We start from the raw sequence: 20,879 nt of genomic DNA, 5'->3' as shown, positions 1-20,879 counted from the left end.
TTATAGATTTACTGTCAGGATATTGCCTCCTGTAAATCACCAGCATTCACGCGCCACGTGTGCACAAATTGAATAATCATGCATGCCTTTCCATACACGTGCTACCAATAACTGGGGTTGTTGGATAAAAAGAGGCCAAACTTTTCATACAGAGCATGTAGCATGGTAGGAGGTGGTACACGTAGAGTACTCATCGTGCCCCTATTGTTCTGTATTAATATGGCGGCTGCATGCCCCGCACCTGCAGTAGTTGACTTCTCCTTCATTTTTTAATTTTGTTTTAGTACCAAAAGATGATTTTCACTAAATTAATTACAATTAGCTAACATTCTAAACCAACTTTGGTAGGATATGATTTCCTTCCGTTAGCGGTTCCTACTGTTTTATTTTCAGACTATATAGTTTTTTTTTCTTCTGCTTCTCAATTTAATATACATCTTGGCATACATGTTTGTTTCAATTTCTTGTTTTTTCTTAACCTTGTGATGTTGCTCATTTTGTTGTGCAGGTTTAATCCCTTAGTTTTGGTTTTAGAGGAGTTATGTTTCATGTTCCCCTCTTTTTTAATTCAATCTTTGTTATTTTTGTTTCTAAATGGATAAAGTTTATGTTCCTTTCCTTTTTCATGTATTTTTAATTCTTTATTCTTGTACCATGAGGTATTAGGTTTTATATCTTTCCTGATTAGATATATTTTTTTTTTGATATCAATAAATTTTTTTTCATACTGTCGAAGTTTTCTTAAAAAAAAAGATGACTATCACCTTAGTAATTATGGAATTATGAGACTCATCGGCCATGCACAGAATCGGCCTTGACGGTGTGCAAAAGGTGCCACCGCACATGAACCCCGATTTGGAAGGGCCCCAAAATTTCTTTACATGTAAGCAGATACATATTATATACTTAAATGTGTAAGATAATAATAACTACCGTACCAGCGCTAGTGGTGCAGGCCTTTAATCTTTTTTGTACATGGCATGGGTTTGAGTCCTTGTGAAACTATTTTGCGTATTGGGGGGACCTTTCAGGATTGTCGCTGGTCTTGGGTTCCGAGATCGGCCAATTTGGCGGCGCATGTATTGGCGTCGAGAAGTAATCTGGAGATGTGCGGTGTAAATTGGGTAAACCTCCCTCCATCTTCGCTGGTCCGTGTTCTTAACAAGGATGGGTTACCATGCCCCCATTAATTTTTGTTTTGGCCGGGGAGGGGGAGACCGTGCCTTTGGTATGGGTCAGCTGTGTTGATCCCCCTCCTTTGCTTATGATTGTGGTTGCCTTTGTGGCTTGCTCTGGTTGAGCTTCTGTTGTATTGTGGCTTCGGCCCGGTTTTTAATGGAAGCCGGTTTTTCAAAAAAAAAAAAAACTATTTTGCTATTTTTAAGTTTTGCAAATTTATTAACTTAAAAAGTTGATAAGTTTTACACAAAAAACTATGCAACATATTTCAAACTGAAGACCTTTCAAGACAGGAAACACTCTTGTCCACTCAAATAATACGTATAATTTGGTTCTCTAATTTGTAGTGTTTAAATTTTATAGATACAAATTGAAAAAAATAACAAAGAAAATACAGTATAAAAAAGAAGAAGGGCCTCCATCTAAATCTTACACAGGGCCCCTAAATTCTTAGGGCCGACCCTGACCATGCGGCTCATGAGAAGTGTCAAGTGTACCATGTTGAGGATGGCTAATATACTTACGAGAAATAATTTTCACTCTTTTTTAACTTTTTTTTTCTTACACAATTTTATGTAGGATTAGCCTTTAAATTGAATAATTAAAAGAAATTAAGAAATTTAAATTAATAGAAGTGTGCAAAAGGAAAGAGAAGAAGACATGACAAATCTTTTTATTTTTATGTTTTACAAACGATATTATTTACATTAAAGAGGAATGTTGTGAGTTTAGCAAGCTAACAATAATATGTTTCAAATTTATTTTTGACGAGAATCGAATCTAAGAAGTCTAATTTATAAATAAAGAAAAATATCACTATATTATAATATTAAATGACAAAACATGACATATCTTATTTAACCGCAAAATGTACTTTTATCTTTTATAAGTTACATGATAAGTAAGAAAAATTGTTAGCAAATATCCGTTGACTATTTTTTTACTCCAAATTAGACGGGAGGGGAAGAGGACAGGCGTGCAACACAAGGCACAAGGCGCTTTTAGCTTTTGACGGACCTAGTAATGAGTATGATTACCAGTTCTATGTAGGCATGCATGCATGCATGAGATCTTAGGGTTTAGGGGTTCTATTGAGTCCCAGCCTATAATGCTGTATGCATTGTGGATGCAACTCTTTACTGCGTGCATACTTACAAGTTGTCGTCCTTTATGTACTAGAGGCGGTACTTTTTTAGAAGTTCTAAGATGAATTGGACCATGTGGTCACCTGTTGTGTCCTCTATCTTCTTCTTCTTCTTCTTCTTTTCCTTTTTTTTTTTTTTTTTTTTTTTTTTTTTTTAATAAATCGATATTTTAATATTAAAAATAAAAAGAAATAGACCATAGTCACTTATTGTGCCCTTTTTCCTTTTTTTTTTTTAGGATTTTACCGAAAAACATTTTGTACTGTTTATTTTAACGAAAAATCACATTTTAACACTAAAAAGTCAATTATGATATTATTCATTTTACCTTTTATTTTGTCCTTATCATTAAAAACTCAAAGTTTTCAAACTATTTTCATTAGTTTTCCTTTTGTTTTTTTTTTTAGTATATCAATAACCATATGGTCACCTATTGTGTCATTTTTTTTTTTTAGTACATCGATATTTTTATATTAAGAAGAAAAATTAGACATATGGTCACCTATTGTGTCCCGTTTCCTTTTTTTTTTTTTTTTTTTTAGTATATCAATATTTTTACACTAAAAAGAGGAAAAATTCGGCTAAGCCACACAATGCCGTCTACATAATTTGAATTTAATACCTCTCATTTTCAAATGAAGAGAAATACCACCAGACCATAGTAATGACTACTGAGTGGCCTCCTCTCTTTTAAACATGAATAGTGTAAAAATATAAAACAGATTTAAATAGATTTCCTTTTCTAGTATTGTTATAATTTTGTATGTCATTTTGTGGTCATCTCTCCCTATTAACACAAACCCTCCACGGTATTGATTCATGCAATTTTCATCTACTTTCTCTCTATATCTACATAAGAAAAAGAAAAAAAAAATTGAAAATGCAAAATAAAACGGTTATCAAACGAGTTTAAGAGCTGTAATTTTTATGTTCTCATTTTCTCCTTCTACATTTCCCTCCTTTTTTATCTTCTTTAATTTTGTTTTGACTTAATCAAAAGACTAGAAAAAGTGAAAGGAAAAGTATGCAAGAAAAGAAAATGCGAATGTACATATCATATTCCAAATTAAAATAGTTCTTTTAACAATAGAAATGTTAGCTTTTGGACCACTGGGTCTAGAAAACGAAAGGCCTAATGGCAAGTCTATATTGGACATGTGGGCTTCGAAATAACAGATTGGGTTTTACAGACTTGCAGTTGCTGCTGAGCTGATTTTGGGGAAATTTTGAAATTTCTATTATATTCTGGCATATGCAAGCGTGTTGGCGGAACACGCAGTATTTAACGGTAAAAAGTTTTGGTGTCCATACATACTAGAGAAAAAGGAATTAAAAGTGGAGGGCCTCCCCTCCTCGTATCAAATATCATTCTCTAAATCCAAGGAAGCAATAGGGTATAGGAAATCATTCTCGTTAAAGGAATTTGAAGTTCAACATTCTAAAATCAATTGGCAATAACAGAAACAATACGGTTTTCTTATGATGTTGGACAATTAGACCTGATTTGGTACTAAGGTGATTCTGAAAAAAACTGGTATAAAAAAAAGCTGGGAGTTGTTTTTGTGTTTGGTAAACATTCAGCTTCAGCTTTTTTTCATAGTTTTGGGTGAAAAAAACCAAAAACAAGAAGCTGCAAAACCCAGCTTTGAAAAACTGGTTTTTTTTCACATCTGTTTTACATAAAAGTTTACCACACACTATAATACTGCTTTTTTTTTTTTTTTTTTTTTTTTCCAAAAGCACTTTTACAAAAAAGTTTACCAAACACTTTGCTGCTTTATTTCACAGCTGCTTATTCTCACAGCACAGTAGAAGCAGCTTTTTTTTCAATACACAGCAATACCAAACCAGTCCTTAGCCACATCCACACGCTGGCGCCTTTATTTGATGCACACAAACACAAAAAGGTAAGAAGGGCTTAAATCTCTCCATCCCATAATTCTTCAACAGAGTTGTACGGAGATGATCCATCAGCTGAAACCAGTTCTTCTCTACGCATCATCTTCTTCTGTGGGATTTGATTGATCTTGGCAAGATCATCTTCTGATAGCTCCCAGTCAAACACATGCAGATTCTGCTTCAACCTCTCCTTGTTGTAGCTCTTCACAGCTACAGTTGTCCCTACCTGATATACCCATCTAATGCAAACCTGCCAAATTTACCACAAACTCACCAAGTTTCAGTCCATTGATTAGTGTGTACTAATTCTAATTTTGATTGAAAAATCATTAATCATGTTTATTTCTGCTTATTATTCCCAATCAGATATTTTCTGGTGTGAACTACATAAATTTCATTACTGTTATGTGAAAACGACCATTAAGTCTTACCCAACAGGGCCAACACCGATATTGACACCAATTTAATCACTCAAGTCTAATACTAAGTTGGGTTAGGCTCAATGAACTTATACTGGTGTGTAGTCTTATCTAAAAAAATATCAAGCCACACTACCCCAACACAAAAATATCATCAAGAAAAACGAAATGTGACAAAACCTGAGCAATAGTCTTTCCCCGAGCCTCTGCTATATCCTGAAGCACTTTGCTTTCCAAAACATGATTGGTGCCCCAACTGGAACCAATTCCACCCAAAGGAGAGAATGCAGTCACAACTATACCATTGGCCTTGCAGAAGTCTCTCAGCTTCTTCTGTTGCCAGAATGGACTCATCTCGACCTGTATTCACACGCACACACTAACAAATTAGAGATTGGAAAAAGGGAAAAAAGTACAACTTTTAGATACAAATTTAAGCAATATTGTAGGTTGAAAAATGGACATACTTGATTTACAGAGGGAGGAATGGAAGCAAAAGAGAGTAAAGTTTCAATCTTTTTGCTAGAGAAGTTGCTAACTCCAATGGATTTGGTGAGGCCAAGTCTTTGAGATTCTTCCATGGCTGCCCACACCCCTTTGAAGTCCATGGGCATAAGGTCAACTAATGGGTACACCAATTTTCCTGGCTTGGCACTGATAGGCCAGTGAATCAGATACAAGTCAAGGTACTCCAGTTGAAGATTCCTGCACATAATCACACAATCAAATCATCCAGATTCCATACAAAATAAACTCCATTTCATAAATGTCATATTTTGAGAAGAAATTCTTATGTCCGACAGTCAAATTACTAAGTGGGACTGTTCAACCACTCAGTAATTTGACTGTAACCAAACACGCATTCCTTTTCTTTTGGTTAATCCGGCTCCATTTGTTGATATGCGACATCTTCCTATTGGATAATCCTACAAATCCAAGATTATCTAGTCTATATGTATGGAGGTCTTGGTCCCAAGTGCAAACCTTATGCAAGGTTCCCCTCTTTATAAGTGGGTTAAACAGTCGACCTAAATCGACTGTGAGACCCAATAATTTGCCCACACATAGATGCTACGGTGGCATTATTTCAAACCAACTATATAAAACTTTCACTCGTAAGCAGTTTGATTGAACTATTAGCTTGAGATAGTCAGATATGGGTAAGTAGTAATTTTCCATAATAACTACCTAATACTTACTGAAGTGATTTCTTGAGAGCTGGAAGGACGAGATCAGGGTGAGCATCATTACTCCACAGCTTTGAAGTGATGAAGAGTTTGTCTCTGGAATCAACAAGGCCAAGTTCTAAAGCTTCTTTAATGGCGTCACCAAGAGTCTGCTCGGAGCCATATATGGAAGCTGTATCAAAATGCCTGTAGCCTAGCTTGATGGCCTCAATCACCGCCGTTTTCAACGCGTCAGGCTGTATGTTGTCGGCCGCTGTGCCGAAGGCGAGGACGGGCATGCTCTTGGGGCCGGCGGAGGAGCCGAGCACCACTTCCGGGATTTGGGTTGCTGCTGCCATATTTGATCAAGACTCGAGTAGTGAATTGAGGTTTGCCTTTTGGAATTTTCGTTCCAAGTGAAGTTTGCTTTTAAACCGCAAAAGTTTCTTGTATTTTTCGGTCTGCAATCGTATGTAACTCTCAACCACCTTATCATCATATCGGTTATATTAGTGGTCTTTTGATATGGTTCAAATAATTAAAAATTAGATATATTTCAAAAGTTTAAAGTCATTAAAAATTAGATTTATTTTAAAAGATGGTCTATAAAATTGAATCTATTTCAAAATTTTCCTTTATATTAATATTATAAATAGTGATGTTATTCTCTCCAAATATCTTATCCTCTCTAAATATCTTATCCTCTCATTCACTTTTTATTAAATTTTTTAATTACAATTTTGTACATTTGTAAAATGACTTATAAGAACATTAATTATCCTCTTTTGCGTTGAAAAAAAGGGTTGGGTTGCATACTTTAGTCTATCTTAAACTCTAACTCATCTTTCCATCTCCTTTCATTTAGAGAAAGCCAAAAAAAAAAAAAAAAAAAAATACAATGGATTTAGAAGATGACTTTTCCATTGAAGAAGTAGAAGATGAAACTTTTATAGAAAGGATAGAAAATTATGTTTCCATTAAAGAAGTAAAAGAATAATTTTGTATATGGATCATTTGAATTTGCCGCATAGTATATACGTCGTTGTCGAAGTTTTCTTGTTTTCAAATTTGGATACCTTGGTGTTTTCGAATTGAATTAGCATACCTGTGACTTCAAGATCAGAAAAAAGGATTTGGCCAACATATCTTCTTTTTTTTTTTTTTTTTTTGCTTATTTGAATTTGGCCAACATAGGTTGAGAAACACAAAATTCACCTACGAAAATCTTTAAGTAAATCAAACAATCCTTTAATTTTTTTTTCCGTTTCATTGACGTTTGAGAACGCTTGAAATGAATCTACAGCACCCTGGTGTGGAGCAAAAAATAATCAAGAAAAATATGGAGGCAACACATGGATTTTTGGGTGAAAAAAATAAGATTACCCTTAAGGCATATCAGGAACTCCTACGCTCGAGCAGCGGACAATCATCACTCAATCAAGGTCAAAAGTGATCAAAATAGGTGTTTATTCAAAACCTATTTCATCAATTCTCCTCAAATCCTCCCCACAAGGTAACCTCCAAATATTCATTCAAAATAGGATTAATTACCTAAAATTAATTAATTGATTTTCTAATTAATTAATTAATTTTCTAATTGATTGCAAGATATTATGGCCTAAAACCACTACATGTTGCCGGTTCCCACCTCTCCAAAGGGGGCCGGCCACACCCCTATAAATACTACTTCATTTCTCCAAAAACCTAAGTTGAATCCTCTTGCAAAATTTTCTAAATTTTCCAAACACTTTTCCCTCAAAATTCTAACTTTGGCATCGGAGGTTCTTCGACCAAAGCCCACCACCCACCCCCCCCCCTCCCCCCCAAAAAAAATCATTGTGGGCACATGAGGCTCTTAGCCTTGACCTAAGGTGTTAATTGTTTTTGCAGGTGCATTTTCATCCAAGAACAAGAAGGAAGAAATTTGCATCCACACCTGGCACGAAAGCCAGTTGAAACACCACGTTTGAGATGCATTATGAAAATTATATGCTGTTTTATAATTTTATATGTATGTATATTTAAAGGTTATTTTGGGAACAATAGTGGGTGGGAAAATAGCATTTTAATTTTTTAACTTTTTAAGGTGGATGAGATTATAACGTGGGTGGAAAAATAAGACAATGAGGCGGGTGGGTCTAGTAGCTCTTATTATAAATCGATGCTCACATTTTTATTATTATTATTATTAATCATGTGGTGACTCAGTGGTTTAAAATGAATTATATGCCAGTATTTTACACGGCACGTTTTTGGTTCAATCCTTAGTGCTGGTGAATCACACGACAATAGTCATGAAGAGGCTAAAATACCTTTGTGAATCTTTCCTAACCTGAAAGGTAGGCTGTCGTGGCGATTTAAAAAAAATAAATAACAACACTGAGAAAATTTTTAGATGATGACAATAATGTTTGGAATACAACATAGCCAATCATATAAGTCAAGGTAATTTTTCAATTCCGCAACTCAAAATCTTCCTTGACAAACTTTCTTGTTCCTTCTTGCCTGTAGAACTCTTAAAACTCTGCATACTTGTAGCTCCGATACAATGTAGGGTGTTGCTCATCAATCGAATCCTCAATTGCACCAATCACAGTGTCCCTGTTGGGTCACTGCCCTGTCGTGCACTTTCTTATACCTTCCATTACTCAAAACCTACATAAAAAAAGGAGAGATAATTCAATTTAAATATGAATATAACCCATAAAGCAACTGTGAAATAAATACAAATAGAGTATAAATCACATATAAATCACGGTTAATTATCCATTTATTTTCTGTTTAGTATCGCCGTTTTTGTTTATAAAAATTTGTAACCGGTTTTATGACAGCACCTGAATTTGGTCACCAAGATTGATAACAAAGGCACTGGGGAGAGAATCGACAGCAACCCATTTCCCATCTTTGATCACTTGAAGGCCAGTTACTCCCTCTGTCTGCCTGAGTACTGTGAGTGCATTGAGATCAGTACGGATAGCTAGTCCAAGCGTGACCTCAGGGTCTGGACATGGTGGATAGTAGTTTCCCCGTGCTATCAGAGTAGGATTATCACCCAGCTTCTTTTGTAAGCAGTCCTTTTCTAGTCCAAGTCCCTGGGATAGCAATCCCAAGAGCATTTTCATCAATCTGCCAATCTCCTTTGCATATTCAGCAAAAACCTCACTAACAAAACCATAAACAAAAGGGAAATTAATACGCAGAATTAGAATAAAGTTACAAACTTTTAATTAAAAATAGAACTCGATGGCACTGAAAGGACTATAAAATGTGTATGAATTATGGTTTAGTGCTCATTTATTGACATCTTAGTTCTCCCTTTCCCCTAGTTTATATTAGTTTAAGGTAGAATATATTGTTCATATTGTGCTGGTACCGGTATTGGGGAGGATTTTCAGGCAAGGAATTGAGAGGATGCCAAAGATGTGAGAAGAGTGAATTTCACTCCACATAGTGACCTTTTGCTCTTGCTTGGGAAGGTTTCACTCCACATAGTGACATTTTGCTCTTGCTCTTCAACTTTGAGGTAGTAATTGAAAAGCTTTACTTGCTTGGAGTGATCTGTGGTGAAGTATTTTGCCCTTTCTTCAGGAGGCAATTTGAAGAACTGGACCATGGCAGTTATCATTTCCTCAGGTACTCCATGGTTGATGATCTGGAAAAATCCATACTCCTCACAAGCTCGTGAGATCTTCTGAACCTCTGGACCATGGCAGTCATCATTTCCTCGGGTACTCCATGGTTGATGATCTGGAAAAATCCATACTCCGCACAAGCTCGTGAGATCTTCTGAACCAATGGGGATGGTCCATCGCAGTTATTGCTGCTGCCTTGGTCGTTCAAATCAATGGTGGGGATTGATTCCAGAGCTGAAACATTTGAGAGGTGTGGCCTGTGATTCTCTGAGAGAATGAAGTTTGGAGAGAGGGATAGAGGAGTGGTGTCTTTTGCCATTTGGAAGGATGCCATCTTTTGAGGAAGAAGATTGTTTGAGTTTGATGAGGTGATCTAAATGGAACTGTTGTACCGACAAGGACACGGTCGTGGGTAGTTGAGCATTGGGGTAGTTGTGTCTCATGCGCACGCAGCCAACCGAACTAACTCATAGGTAAGGGATTGAAGTCAGTGCAAGTGGATGTGCATACTGCCTCGAGTAACTGATCCAATTCACGAGAGAAACATGAATAAACGACCATCGTTAGCATCATTAACATCTTGTACCAAAGTTACAACACATGAAGAAAATTTATACATAATTTGTTATTGGTAGCATCTACTTGTGCCATGGAAGTCATTCTCTTACTTTACATATGCAACGTGTTATTTTAGTTAGTTGGCATAGTCAACTTCAAGGAAAGAATAATTGGAGCTACAATTTTCAAAAAATTCTATTATGCTCTGGTGTATGACATTGTGTGCCATAATTTATAGTTTTGTCAACAACTAAAACCATAACAATGGGCAGGTAAGTAACCTTGTTTTTGAAATAATCAAAGCATCAATTGTCTTTCTACAGTAATAAAAACACTCAGCTATCAAAATCTTCTGAAATTTGGTCTCCTTTTAGCAAGTTTCTTCCTTGCGCCGCAAGATTTTTGAAGAAATCGGCGGCCAACAACCTCACAAGAAGTGGATCTTTCCAACCGTCTTTTTAGTAATGAAATGAGCAGAAGCTGTCATTGTACTACCTTTTGCCTAACACCACCACCTTCATACTCCACCTGACATTTAAAGGAATAGATTCAGATTGGAACGTAAAGTTACATACGACATATTGGTGGATCTCCAATTATAGATACTTACCAATGCAATCAAAACAAAATTAGAGCATAATTAACAACGTAATTACACTGGAAGAATCTAATTACCTCAGCAAGCACCCTGGCTTCTTCTGTGATTTGGAAGCTGCAAGTTCATCTTCCTCAAACTTCCTAGAAGCAGTAACAGATTCCACTCGCTCTCTCTTGTGAGCAGCAACTTCGGCCTTTTCATCCGTTTCAACTGCATATTAGTTCCTCTATTGAGTGCATTTGATACAGACACACACAAATACACACTTTTTCTCCAAGATTTTATACTAGAGTTATAGCCTTGCTTCATAAACCTTCTTTTTTTTATCTCACAACTGAGTAGCACGTAAATTATGAACAGTGGACTTATGCAAACTTAGCGCAGGCTATGCATGCATCCATTTCTATTCTGTAAGGTACTAGAATTTGGCTCTACCAGAATCTTCAATATCATTTTCCTCTTCAAGTTCATCGTTGGCTTCAACATATTCTATCTCAGTAATTTCCTGCTTATTCCAAGCACAAAAGCATTTACATTACTCCTCACTTTAGAGTAGTAAAAGGAGAATTACCTTTGTTTTTTGTTAGGCTTTTTATCCAAAATGGTATTTGGAATTGACATAACTCCTCACTTTGATCTTTACTATTTGAAATCGATAGAAGTGATTCATGAGTTTGTTCACTATCAATCATTTTGGTCGTTCCGTGAAAAATTATGTAAATAAAGACCAAAATGATAAAAATATCCTCAATTTAATAAACAATGTGACAAAATAATTTGATAAAAATTGAGAGTATATTTGTCATTTTATTCTTAGTTAATGGAGATTTTTTATAAAATGACTAAAATGATTGATAATTACAAACTCAAGATTTCTATCGATTTCAAATGAAACCAAAATAAAAAATTATGTCAATCTTAAAAATCATTTTAGCTAAATTTTTATTTTTTTTATTTTTTTTATACAGGAGACATTACAATTACATACATTTCAAAATGCAGAATCCGAAACACGGAACAACCACAGCTCGCAGGTGTTGTCCTCCCGTGGCCTATACGTGGGATCCAACACAATACATTACTCCGCACCCACCTAAAAACGTAATTTTTCTCTTTGTCAAAAGTTGATTCAATAGTTATCTAGTATTATAATTTGGTTGGTGGTATTTCTCTTTATTTGTAAGTAAGATGTTTTAGGTTTGATTCACGACAAAGACAAATAATAACCACATTATTTTAGCTCATTGTGAGGTTAAGTCTACTCTCTCTCTCTTATGTAGGTAATATCGTTTATTCAAAAAAAAAAAAAATTCAATATTGATGATCTCTACTCTCTAGTGCCACATTTCTATTTTTTAACAAGGACATATCCCAGAACCATACGTGGTGGGGGCAGGGGTGGAGGATGATCAAACCCTTAAACCACTTTAATTATCTCTTATTATATTGATTAATTTATCCACAAGATATTCAAGATAACGAGAGATTTTTCACTGTGACCAGAACACATAGTGGTACATCACGTGCCAGTATATAAATAGTGAGATATGTGTGTTGTAAAATTAATAACTTAAAACACAAATTTTTTCACTACTTATATAAAAACAAATGATGTATTATCCGTGTTCTGATCACAATAAAAAATTTCTCCACAATAACATGCAATGCTCACATCTCAAATCTTATATCTCAAAATTCTCCTAGTATAGAATTAATGGAACTTCATAATATTTTTGTATGTTTTTTTGTGAGAGGGGAGGGGGAATCTCATCCCCTGAACGCTACGTGAGTGGAGTGAATTATGGAGGGCCTTCTTAATCAATATTTTTTTATTTTCCCTTTTCAAAGAGAATGTCTCCATCTCCATCAGCTGTCATCCTTTTTCTTGTATTATATAGTTTAAAAATACTGGATTTAAACTAATTACGTGCAGCTTCATGAACCAGTGTAGCTAGGTTACAATCACCAGCTGGCATGTATGGAACAAATATGTATTTTTATGGTTCAGTCCCATTTTATTCCACTTTCAATAGGTATTAATATATAGATAAGTTCATTGTCCAGTTGTGATTCGATACCTAAATGAAAATAATATATGATCCCCCGATGCTTCCAAATTATCGCTATTGGATGTTGGAATCACATATGTTTATTTGATTTGATTTGATTTGAAATCGCCATGCATGGTTCCTCTGACCTCTTAAATTCTCCAGTACTCCTACTGCCTTCCCATCCCTAGCATCCAATCGCAGCAAGCCACCGATCGAATCTGGCCAAGAACTTATTTTTGTCATGGCGATCATGCATGTATGGACTACGTTATAACCATCATAAAACTCCATTTTTCGAAAGGGTTAAAAATGCCTTCCCATCCCTACCATCCGATCGCAGCAAGCCATAGATCGAATCTGGTCAAGAAATTTTTTTGTCATGACGATCATGCATGTATGGACCATATGTGTAACCATCATAAAACATTTTTCGTAAAGGTTAAATGTCAAAGCATATTGATGTCCGAAACTAGAAATGCCGACGAAGACGAAGGAAGCCAAGAAGTGAGAGTGTAAATATCCTGATTTTAAGTTCTAAAAATCTGGGCAGGTAAGATCGTAGCAAGAGTAGTACTTTAATCAATAATACCCACAAAACTAAAACACTTGTTGATAGATTTTGATAAAAATAGGTCTTACCTGGGTAATGCTATTTAAAACACAAACCGGGCATACATAATTGCTAACATTTTCTTATACATGTAGGTCTTACTTACAATCGTAGGACCTACAAGTTGAAAATTAGAATACTCATAATGAACGAATAAACGCAAGATAAATTGTGAACATTGTTTTATTAAACGGAAAACAAATAAATGAGATTGACGAGACAACAACAAACTGATCGCTATGACTTGACTGACTTAATTCTCGTACTAAACTACAAGCTATATTTATAGAGAACAAAACTTAAGAAACCCTAATCCAAATAAGCTAGGCCCAAACCCAAATAATAAAATAAAGGGTTTTTATCACGAATGGTCCCTGAAATTGACTCTCACCATCAAGATGGTCTCTGAAATTGAAAATCAATCAATTTAGTCCCTGAAAATAGGTGTTGCAAATCAATGTGGTCATTTCGTCACAATTCTGTAAAAAAATCTGTTAAGTGTTGATGTGACACATAAATGGGCCCCCATAAGTCATTTTTTCTCACAAATGGTCCTTAAAATTGACTCACAACATCAAAATAGTCCCTGAAATTGACCCGCAACATCAAAATGGTCCCTGAAATTGAAAATTGATCTATGTAGTCCCTCAAGTAAATGTCTCAAATCAATGTAATCCTTCCGTCACAATTCTATCAAAAATTCTGTTATGTGCTGATGTGACACATAAATGGGTCACACAAGTCTAATTAAATTTAAAAAAAAAAATTACAAATAGACTTAAATAATTTAATAATTAATAAAAAATTTGTCAACCCAAAAACCTAGTCCTGCAATCACCTCCGATCCCAGTCCACATTTATATACCTCATTCGTTGTCTATTCTCTATAAAAACATCTCAATACACCCATCTTTACACACTTCGACACCCTTCGCCGAATTGAACCTAGATCGAGATCACCTTTGGTGACGACTTGGCCCATTGGTAACAACTTCTGGGAGATCACTGTTAACATTTAGGCGATCAACTTCCTCACCATAATCTGGGAGAGCTTGTTTGGCGCTTACCTGGTGGTCTAGTAATGCAAAGAACGACGAGGTCTGCCTTGAGATAATGAGGTTATAACTGAGGAGTGTCCATTGTTAGTTGAAAACTATTTCCACACCCCCTCTTAGGCCTTGGTTAAGCCTTGTGCCTTTGAGAATTTATGGAAGGGATCTCTCTTCGGAGTAGGCCCTACTATAAGAAAAAAAATATTCATTGTGCAAAATGGTATTTAGACAACACTTTTAATTAATTATTAAACCCATATCAGCAAATAACAAATTTTTTTACAAAATTGTGGCCGAATGATCATATTGATTTGTGACACTTATTTTCAAGGATTGCATTGATTGATTTTCAATTTCAAGGACCATATTGATGGTGTAAGTGATCAATTTCAGAGACCATTTGTGATAAAAACAGGTAAATCTTGTGGAACCCATTTATGAGTCACATCACCACTTTAACATAATTTTTAACAGAATTGTGATGACGTACGGAAGGATCACATTGATTTGCGACACTTATTTTTAAGGATTACATTAAATGATTTTTAATTTCAGGGACCATCTTGATGGTGAAAGCCAATTTCAGATACCATTTGTGATGAAAACCCTAAAATAAATAACTAATTTTCTAACACTTGTTAATTGTTGTGTCTAAATATCATAATAGTCTAAATATTGTAACGTAAGACCTTACACGTAAAAGAAAGTGTCACCAAGAGGGTCTCACATTACTCATCTTTCAAATGCGTTACCGAAGTTAGTTTAGTGGTGAGTGTAAATAAGGTGGTGGATAGGTTAGGGGTGGTTAGAAACCCACGAATGCAACAAAAATAAATAAAAATAAAAGACGGCGTGTACATATCTCATTGGTCATTGTTGAAGCTAGCCGATGTGTTTCTTAATGATCATGCATATATGAGAAGATCCCAGGCGGAATACCATAAAAATTTTCGAGAAAATCTATTTAGTGCATAAAGGATTGAAGTCCGAAGATAAATAACCAAAAGCTAATACATTCACTTCTGCAAATGCAACTGCCCTAAACCTAAACTAAAACACAACCAAAAGCTAATACCTTCACTTCTGCAAATGCAATTGCCCTAAACCTAAACTAACACAATTAATTCATGAATAATGAATTAATGGTACTTACATGCCGCTAGCTCATCAGTTCTATATATACTCTCAGAAGTTGATCTCTCTCTGCGGCCTTCCAGATCATCATCCTGCTTGTTTCATTTTACTCTCTTCACAAACCTGAGGTACGTCCACAAAGTTAACAATATTGATTAAATACACTCGATTAATAAGATACTCTTGGAAAAAGGAAAAAAATAAGAGGTAAAAAAGAAGTGGAATTTACGTCGAACGAAGAGACATGAGTCTGAATGTCAGATCGATTGGGATGAGGTTTGTTTGTCCCACGTAAAAGCATAACGCATAACAGAGTGACACATAACAAACACAGCGGACACTCTAATCACACACCAAATGCCACGTCTCACTCAGTACAGGGAATCTGACAGAAACCTAACAGATGTTATGCGCTTACTGACAGTGCTACGCACAACGCCCAGCGGCGTTTAACGGGACGCTAACAGAGAACAGACATGGAAAAAGCTCTACTGCCCTAGTGCAGAAACAATGGCTATAGACAGAGGAATTGAATCCTCTCCTGAGCAAAACCTCAAGAGCCTTCTGAACAGCGTACTTGGATCGTTAAATTTTAATTCAACGGCTACAAATAGGGGTTCATTTAAAAGTTATAATAATTATAACCGTTGAATCAAAATCCAACAGCCTACATGCGCTGATCAGTCTCTTGAGAGACGACAAAAAAAAAAAAAAAAAAAAAAAAAAAAAAGAGAAGAGGGAATACTGAGAGAGAAAGGGAAGGATTGCTAAAAAAGCACTCACCATGTCTTTATATGTATGCACATTGAAAAAACGAATTAGGACTGAAAGTCATTAATCACCACGGATATTCAATAGCAATCCATCTGATGAACGATTACAGCTCCATATTTTCCATTACATAACTGATCAGATATACTATATAACTGATATTTTTTGTGTGTTTTTCTTTTTTAATTGTAGGGTTTGTAGTATTAACTTGTTTTAATAGGCCGTGGCATATTTGTAATTTTGTAGTCCGGAACTCCGACCGTGGCAAACGATGTTATTGCCAGTGATTGCTTTGCCACGTTATTGCCAGTGATTGCCGTTGTGAACCAGGTAGAGACGACTACCGGTAGTACCAGTAGGGTTGTTGTTTCTGTGGCCGTGACAAGCATGGTAAATATTAGCACAGTGAGGAACCTTGGAGGGGGATCTCTGAAACGGCACCGTCGACGGGGAAGGCTGCAGCGGCATTTGACGAAGGCAACGATCAACTGGGGAGGAAGACGGCAAGGGGAATCTTGGGGTGGAACCGGAAGCAGCGCCGAAGTAGTTATTTGATGACGAGGAGCTGCTGGAGGACGAAGTCGTGGAGGCGGCAGAGGCCGAGGAGGAAGAAGGGGATGAAACGCTTTTGGGTGTCCTGCCTGCGGGGATGAGTGAGAGGAAGGCTCTGATTTTCAGATTAGCGGAAGAGGCTGCTCTGTCGTATTCCTCAATGAGATTAACGAGATCCTCATCGGACTTGATGGATACGAGGGCGTCGAGATCCTCGGTGGGCAGTTGACAGCGCAGACTGACGGCCGTCACGGATGGCCCACACAACTCAGTCAGCTTTGACGACAGTTCTGTTACACAACCACGCAGCTAAATTCAATAAAACATCCTCCAAACAAAAGACTACAAAAAAATGGGGGAATTTATATACAAACTGACCGGAAAAGGAAATAGAGCGGGGAACGGCAAGGACACGGGTTTCCCCGCCGAGGTAACGGAGCTTGCCGTCGGGTAACGGGGGAGGATTTTACCGCCGTAGCTGCAGAGTAACTTGATGTTGGTGACCTTGGTCAGGTCAGGCGAGGGTCCGGCCATGCTTACTAGGGTTTTGCTTTGACTAGATAGTAACAGGAGATGAGGAGTTAGAAGATGGGGTTGGAGTAGTGTGCTCAAGCCTACGTATGGTACTCTCTGGCCTTTATTTATAGACAAGGAGTCTTCAAAGTGAAGGGACAGGGTAGGTGGAGCCAACTAGAATTGATTTGGTTGGTCAGCTTACGTCGGCACTTAGATTCCCATACCCCAGAGTAAACTGTAAACCTTACGTTTATTTTTCTCCAAAAGACATTTCTAAACTATTCTCTTAGTCTCTTTTGTGAGTTAAACTTGAGGAAAGTCTACTCTCTTACCCTTATCTCTCATTCTTTTGCTGAGAATGAATATTACATTGATGAGAGGAGGGATCTCCAGTCTTCATAAGCTTATAAGTAAGTTGGTTGGGCTACTTCTTATATTTTCAATTAGTTTTATGGTAGAACCTCAACTTTCTTTATAATATTAGAGCAGGTTGTCCTACAGATGAAGTCTAACGGCCACACGTGCTCCTCGTCGCACTGTTTGTGTTTTTCATGTATTTAACTTAAATATTTACCACAGGTGAGAAGTGTGTTGAGAATGTTTCTCACATAGACGAAAAAAAGGATATTGCATATACTTATAAGTAATTAGGTTAAATCTCATATTACCAATTAATTTTATGATGGATTAATCAACTTTCTTCAATTTATTTCAAAACTATCTTTTCTTTTTTCTCTCTATTTTCCTTGTGCTTTTATTTTCTCTTTTCCATCTTACTTCTGTTTGTGTGGACTGTGAACATTCTATATCTCACTTTTGTTACCTCGTATGTGAAAATAGACCAGCATTATTAGACTATACGCTATTACCGGGAAAGCGAAAGTTCAAATCAGGGCCACTAGCTAGCTAATTGCAAAATCAGGAAATGAATTATCGCGTGTGTGAACAAAAGAATTAGATATTTTTGCACAAACTTTATCTTGATTCCAACCAAAAAGTACACATTTTGATAACGACTCTACCTGAAATTCCTACGTTTAACCCTTTCAAGACTGTATCTGGAATTTTATACCTTGTTTAACTTTTTAAGTACCGCTTCAGATGTAGAAACGAATTTAATCAAGTTGGTTAGAGCGTTCTTTTTTACCTTCGGCATCCAAGTTCAGATCTCCATCTTTGTACACGAATTTAATCAAGTTGGTTAGAGCATTGTTTGTTACCATCAGTGTCCAAGTTCAGATCTTCGTCTTTGTAGTTTAGATTGTAATAATCTTATTCTTTGTTAAAGAGACAATACCAGTTCGGAAGAATTATTGAAAATAATAATAATGAATGCTTAAACTATTTTTGTTCGCGATGCATAAGTAGCCCAAGTTCATAGTCATTCACATGGCGGCATGGTGAAGCAGCCGGGCAGGCAAAGACATATGGGATGGGATCCACAAGCCATTGTTTTGCTTTTACTTTTTGGAGGAGAAGTCGACTGAGATGCTTTGGGTTTGGTCGACTGAGATGCTTTGGATTTAGTAAGTCATGCACTAGCATATACACACAAATAAGTAGCTCTCACTCATGACTCGCTGCATGCATATCTTCTTTAAGTTATTTAATTTGATTAAATATCGTTAGTTAAAATACCTCTTTGACGAGAATCTAACGTAATTAAGACTTTTTACTTACAAGAATGAAGATGTATACTACTAAACCATAGTACTAAGTGGCTTGGCCACTTAATATCTATTTTCTATTCCAACAGTTTCTTCTAATACCAATTGCAACATTATATATTTATATTAAGTAGTGAAACATTTAAGATAAATCATGCATTACGCTTTGTTTTAGTACAAATCATACATTATGTTAGCTATAATAATCTGATAAAAAATATATTTCTTTTGTGGAATTAAATAACGAGTTCATCATGTAAAAAAAATCAATCCAGGTTTTTTCTACTTATAATTGGAGTAAAATACCCCTAAATTGTGGCATTTAATCACTATATTCCATCAGATTAATTGTGCTTTGTCAACAAAAATTGAAGGGAGGGGAGACTACCTTGTCTCAGGATCAGGGCATATTGCAAGTCTCTTTGAGAACTTAGGCCATCTCCAATTGAGCCGACTAAAGGGCTATAGAGCTAAAAATAGTTCGAAATGACATGAAAACCGTCTCCAACCAAGGGCTAGGCCAAATGGCTCGTGGGCCCCACCAGGCCAAAACCACCAAATCAGGCCAACAAGCTGGCCCAAATGAGCCAGCTATCCATTTCTCTTAAATACCTAAGCCTTTAAATTTAAGTTGTTGTAGTCTTTAATATTTAAGTTGTAGTTTTTAAATTTAAGTTGTTGTATTTAAATTTAAGTTGTTGTAGTCTTTAAATTATAATAATAAATTATGTTTGGCCTATGACTCTTTGGCCCCTTCGGTTGGAGATGGTTTTTGTCACAGGACTATGTTTGGCCTATGACCCTTTGGTCCTCTCGGTTGGAGATGGTATGAAATATGGTCTGACAATGTTCATTAAAATATAATTTCTTTGAATAGTTATAGGGCTAAAGAGAGCCCTCTGGCTCTCTTTCAGTTGGAAATGACATATAGGAAGTCTTAGCCCATTTTTAGTTTTTACAGATTGCTCATCAAGAAAATTGTCAATAACCAGACTTGACCTAAACCTTAATCTATCAAAGAGTCCAGGCCCCACCAAATTCTCGGAGAAGAGCAATTTCAGGGTTTCTTGAGACTAACAATATAATCGCATAAACAAACAAACAAATGAGAGAGGGGAAGGAGGCATCTCAAAATTACCAAACAAATGAAGTGTTGTGTTGAAATAATGCTGCCTCGTTATTAATTAAGGTTGTTCGAACAATCTTTGGGTCTTCTAGCTAGACACGAATTATTAAACATCCCTTCTACTAAGTAATTTATTATACCAACCAATTGCAAGCTATAGACTCCACAGAATCATGTATAAACTTTAATCTCCTAGCAGTTTAGAGCAGTGGTGGATCTAGGAAAAATTATTTGGAGGGTCACATGTAAAAGTTCACAAATATTTTTTAGACACATAATAACTTTAAACCATAGTTCCATTATTCATAACTTATAGAACAAATAATAATACAAGTTGCAATAGTCAATGATGTGTTTTCATGAAAATGCATCATTACAGCTTCATTATCAACAAAAGAAAAAACATTGCTTTTAATATAAACCATCATGCTATCACCCAATCATTGATCTCATATTCAGTTATGCAATGGACTCTTCACAATTTTCATAGCGGAAATGGCTCTCTCCACGGAAGTAGTAGCAACCGGTAAAACTAAAGCAATGTAATTAGCAAATACACATGATTATTATTATTATTTTGGCTGTTGATGTTTTTATTTTATTTTATTAAACTAACTTGGCGTAAAATGACATCGTTTTGGTCAGGTAATATTAAAAAATAATAATAATAAGAAACTCTACTCTTCTTTTAGACATTTTATCAAACAACTGGAGGGTATGTATGAAGTTAACTCCAATCTTCAAAGGGGCAACATCCAAATTTTCCATGGACATTCACTGAAGTTTTGGGTGTTGGGGCAGGGG

The 20,879-nt window shown here is 36.0% G+C and overlaps 2 protein-coding genes and 1 pseudogene across 2 annotated transcripts; all 3 read right to left on the bottom strand.

Moving 5' to 3' along the window:
* Window positions 1-4,080: 4,080 nt before the first annotated feature.
* LOC103949819 (non-functional NADPH-dependent codeinone reductase 2) lies at window positions 4,081-6,277 on the bottom strand. The gene is made up of 4 exons (XM_009360939.3): window positions 5,842-6,277; window positions 5,110-5,347; window positions 4,823-5,002; window positions 4,081-4,473 (listed from the first exon to the last, which is right to left on the bottom strand). The coding sequence occupies exons 1-4, from the start codon at window positions 6,165-6,167 to the stop codon at window positions 4,243-4,245; spliced, it is 975 nt and encodes a 324-aa protein (XP_009359214.1). The 5' UTR covers window positions 6,168-6,277; the 3' UTR covers window positions 4,081-4,242.
* A 1,820-nt stretch (window positions 6,278-8,097) lies between these two features.
* LOC103949931 (protein DOWNY MILDEW RESISTANCE 6-like) lies at window positions 8,098-9,786 on the bottom strand. Its single transcript, XM_018648076.2, has 3 exons — window positions 9,264-9,786; window positions 8,643-8,970; window positions 8,098-8,463 (listed from the first exon to the last, which is right to left on the bottom strand). The coding sequence occupies exons 1-3, from the start codon at window positions 9,431-9,433 to the stop codon at window positions 8,386-8,388; spliced, it is 576 nt and encodes a 191-aa protein (XP_018503592.2). The 5' UTR covers window positions 9,434-9,786; the 3' UTR covers window positions 8,098-8,385.
* A 6,421-nt stretch (window positions 9,787-16,207) lies between these two features.
* LOC125477527 lies at window positions 16,208-17,333 on the bottom strand (annotated as a pseudogene).
* Between the last annotated feature and the right edge of the window lie 3,546 nt (window positions 17,334-20,879).

Source organism: the organism of the source record quoted next, unplaced genomic scaffold (assembly GCF_019419815.1).
Source record: "Pyrus x bretschneideri cultivar Hongxiangsu unplaced genomic scaffold, Pyrus_bretschneideri_v1 Contig22, whole genome shotgun sequence".
Classification (NCBI taxonomy): domain Eukaryota; kingdom Viridiplantae; phylum Streptophyta; class Magnoliopsida; order Rosales; family Rosaceae; genus Pyrus; species Pyrus x bretschneideri.
The sequence above is the reverse complement of the archived record's forward strand: the minus strand, read 5'-3'. Positions and strand labels throughout refer to the sequence as shown.

Bases quoted from the DNA above. Each gene is read 5' to 3' on its own strand.
- LOC103949819 (XM_009360939.3), bottom strand. From the start codon at position 6,167: ATGGCAGCAGCAACCCAAATCCCGGAAGTGGTGCTCGGCTCCTCCGCC. The intron at 5,003-5,109 runs GTATGTCCATTT...GTGTGAATACAG, and splicing joins TTCCTCCCTCTGTAAATCAA to GTCGAGATGAGTCCATTCTG. The intron at 4,474-4,822 runs GTTTTGTCACAT...TAAATTTGGCAG, and splicing joins GGGGAAAGACTATTGCTCAG to GTTTGCATTAGATGGGTATA.
- LOC103949931 (XM_018648076.2), bottom strand. From the start codon at position 9,433: ATGATAACTGCCATGGTCCAGTTCTTCAAATTGCCTCCTGAAGAAAGG. The intron at 8,971-9,263 runs GTCACTATGTGG...TGGTTTTGTTAG, and splicing joins TTCCCAAGCAAGAGCAAAAG to TGAGGTTTTTGCTGAATATG. The intron at 8,464-8,642 runs GTGCTGTCATAA...TTTTTTATGTAG, and splicing joins ATCTTGGTGACCAAATTCAG to GTTTTGAGTAATGGAAGGTA.